Below are 2,712 nucleotides of genomic sequence, written 5' to 3'. Positions count from 1 at the left end.
ATATATATATATATATATATACCTATTTATTGGTCAGTTGTTTCATAAATCATAAAAAAAGCACAGTTCTTATATTTCTATCTGCTCAAATAGTACATCCTTGGTTATGGCATATAACCTGTCAGAAAGTTACCATTAGTTTCATATCTACCATTGCACTGGGCAATACAGATGACTCATCAGACATGCTGGCCATGTCTGGCCTCTTTTCAGTTTGATTTCTTCACCACCAAATTGACCAAGACTTTATATTTTCCCCCAACAGTAAAGCGGCTAAGTTCTTTCAGCCAGCAGGTCGGATGGCTCAACTATATTACTCAGTACAGTAGCAGGTGTGAAACAAATGGTAACTTGGCTAAAAGTTTCACAGGCATGTAGGACACATGTCACTCATCAGATACTCGAAGCAGAGCTTGGTTGGACATGTCATGTGTAGCCATGAAAGTTTAAGTCATATGTAGAGATGAGTCAAACTGCTATTTGAAAAATACACACACACACAAACACATTCACAAACATACATAAACACACATACATACACAAAAACAATTGCACACAGACACAAACATACACACAAACATACACACAGACACACACATGCTCACAAACACATAGAAAAATATTATTTTTATTATCGGAAGTTACAAAGTTTCCCAAGGCATGAGAGTTTATGCGTTTCTGCCTAAGAAATCAACTCACAAGGCTTTGGTTGGCCTGGGGCTACAATAGAAGACACTTACCCAAGGTGCCATGTAGAAGACACTTACCCAAGGTGCCATACTTCTTAGCCACAAAGCAATGCCCATGTCTGCACTAACAGATATGGGTTTCAAATTCTGGCACAGGGCCAGCAAGTTTGGCAGGAGTGGGGATAAGTCACTTACATCAACCTTGATCAACCTCAGCAGAATTTGAACTCAGAACATGAAGATAGACGAAATGCTGCTAAGCATTTTGCCTGGCATTGGTAATGACTCTGCCAGCTTGCTACTTTTCTACTAACAAATATTAACAGCAAAAAAAGGGGACATCACAACCTCTCATAAACAGAGACACTATCTATAAAATGTTAGATTTTATTCAAAATACTTTACACATCAGTTAGATATGAAGTAAGACAAACACATTACACATTAATTGTATGAGAAACTAGATGGAACATCTGATTAACTACACAATGAAGAAAGTAAAAGGAAAACAAAACAAACCCTGAGAAATGTTTTTCTCTCTCATCATCTGTCACTTTACACTCATGCCCTGAAATACCGCTGCAGTTCTTTGGCTCTCATCCACCCACATTTTCTCAGTAAAAACCCTATCAAATTTACTTAGTATGGCTGAGATTTATTAGATATGTCTTCTAGATTTCTTGTAAGCAGAACATCTCAACATCTTGCAAATGAAATAATTCACAAGCAAAAACAACTTAAAGAGCTAATATGGTAGACAAAAAAGAAAAAAAAAAAAAAAAAAAAAAAAAAAAGAAGAAAAAAGAAAAAAGAAAAAAGAAAACAGAAAGGAAAAATCTAAGGAGGCAACTGATGGTATTTCTGTTTAACCCTTTAGCATTCAGGATTACTCTACCAAATGTATGCTTATTTATTCCCTTTGTTTTGAATTAATCATGCATTATCTTGTAGCTTCAAGGTTTCAAAGATGTGACTGTTTATTTTTAGAATGAAACTGCATGGTTGGTGAGAGAAACCGGATCTGGCCAGTTTGAACAAAAACTGGGAGAATATTTGGGCTGGATATGGTTAGTTTAAATGCTAAAGGGTTAAAGAATGACTAATTGATTCTTTTTCTTCTTTCTGTTTTTGTAAAATTCCATCTTCTGTTTTATGAAAATGGATGTTTGCCCTGTAGTTCATTTTGTCATGAAGGGATTTCAGTAAACTCAGCCTCATCAAACTCATTCCTCTCTAAACTAAACTAATGCCAGGATTTAAACTCAACAATGGGAGCTAATGAAACAGTTGTGAATTGTACAGTGTTCCCACTGCTTACAGTGGCAAACTGTACTTCTTAACCCTTTTGTTACCATATTTCTGTTAAAATACACTGCTTTTGTTCCAGTTAATTTTGAAAATAACAAAGAATTTAGTAAAATGACCTTGTCATTACTAAGTTGGTACTTGCAACATATATTAACATGAAATTTAGATGGATGTTTTCAATTTAGACCACTTTAAAGCATCAAGTATATATATATCATAGAATTAGGGCCAGTCTCAGGTGGTTTGGTATCAAAGGAGTTTATAGTGCCAATTAATGGGTAGCAACACTGTGAGTAAAATGCACTTGCAAAAATACAGCATAGCATTCAAAATGGTATATGACCAACTGATTCTTCAATCATTTGACTGGAATCTGTCAGTCTAGCTCTTGACATATTAATAGGTATTTATATCCAAAGATATCACTAGTTCATGTGTTCATTTTATGTCTGATTTTTTGTGCTAGCATGGGTTAGACGAATATATCAGCGAAGCTTTCTTTGACAGCTGGATGGATGCCTTTCCTGTCATTAAACATTACTTGTTGTTTCAACTGATGGAACTTTTATTCCATGTCTCTATGGAAACACACAGAGGATTTGTTGACAGAAACAACAACGATAACATCACTTGTAGCTTGCAAATTTCATAGACTGTAAATAAATGTAAACAAAAACATAGACATGCAAATGCGCACACACATAGAAATATATAT

General features: G+C 35.0%; 1 protein-coding gene across 1 annotated transcript in view; it reads right to left on the bottom strand.

Moving 5' to 3' along the window:
• Window positions 1-2,712, bottom strand: part of LOC106879895 (WD repeat-containing protein 35) — a 99,754-nt gene that overhangs the window by 37,606 nt on the left and 59,436 nt on the right. The window contains exon 24 of the mRNA XM_052971236.1: window positions 768-900. Within this exon, the coding sequence (XP_052827196.1) occupies window positions 768-900 (133 nt within the window). The remainder of the gene's footprint in view (window positions 1-767; window positions 901-2,712) is intronic.

This window comes from Octopus bimaculoides, chromosome 10 (assembly GCF_001194135.2).
Source record: "Octopus bimaculoides isolate UCB-OBI-ISO-001 chromosome 10, ASM119413v2, whole genome shotgun sequence".
Taxonomy (NCBI): Eukaryota; Metazoa; Mollusca; class Cephalopoda; order Octopoda; family Octopodidae; genus Octopus; species Octopus bimaculoides.
Note: the sequence above shows the minus strand (reverse complement) of the source record. Positions and strands in the feature narration are given on the sequence as shown.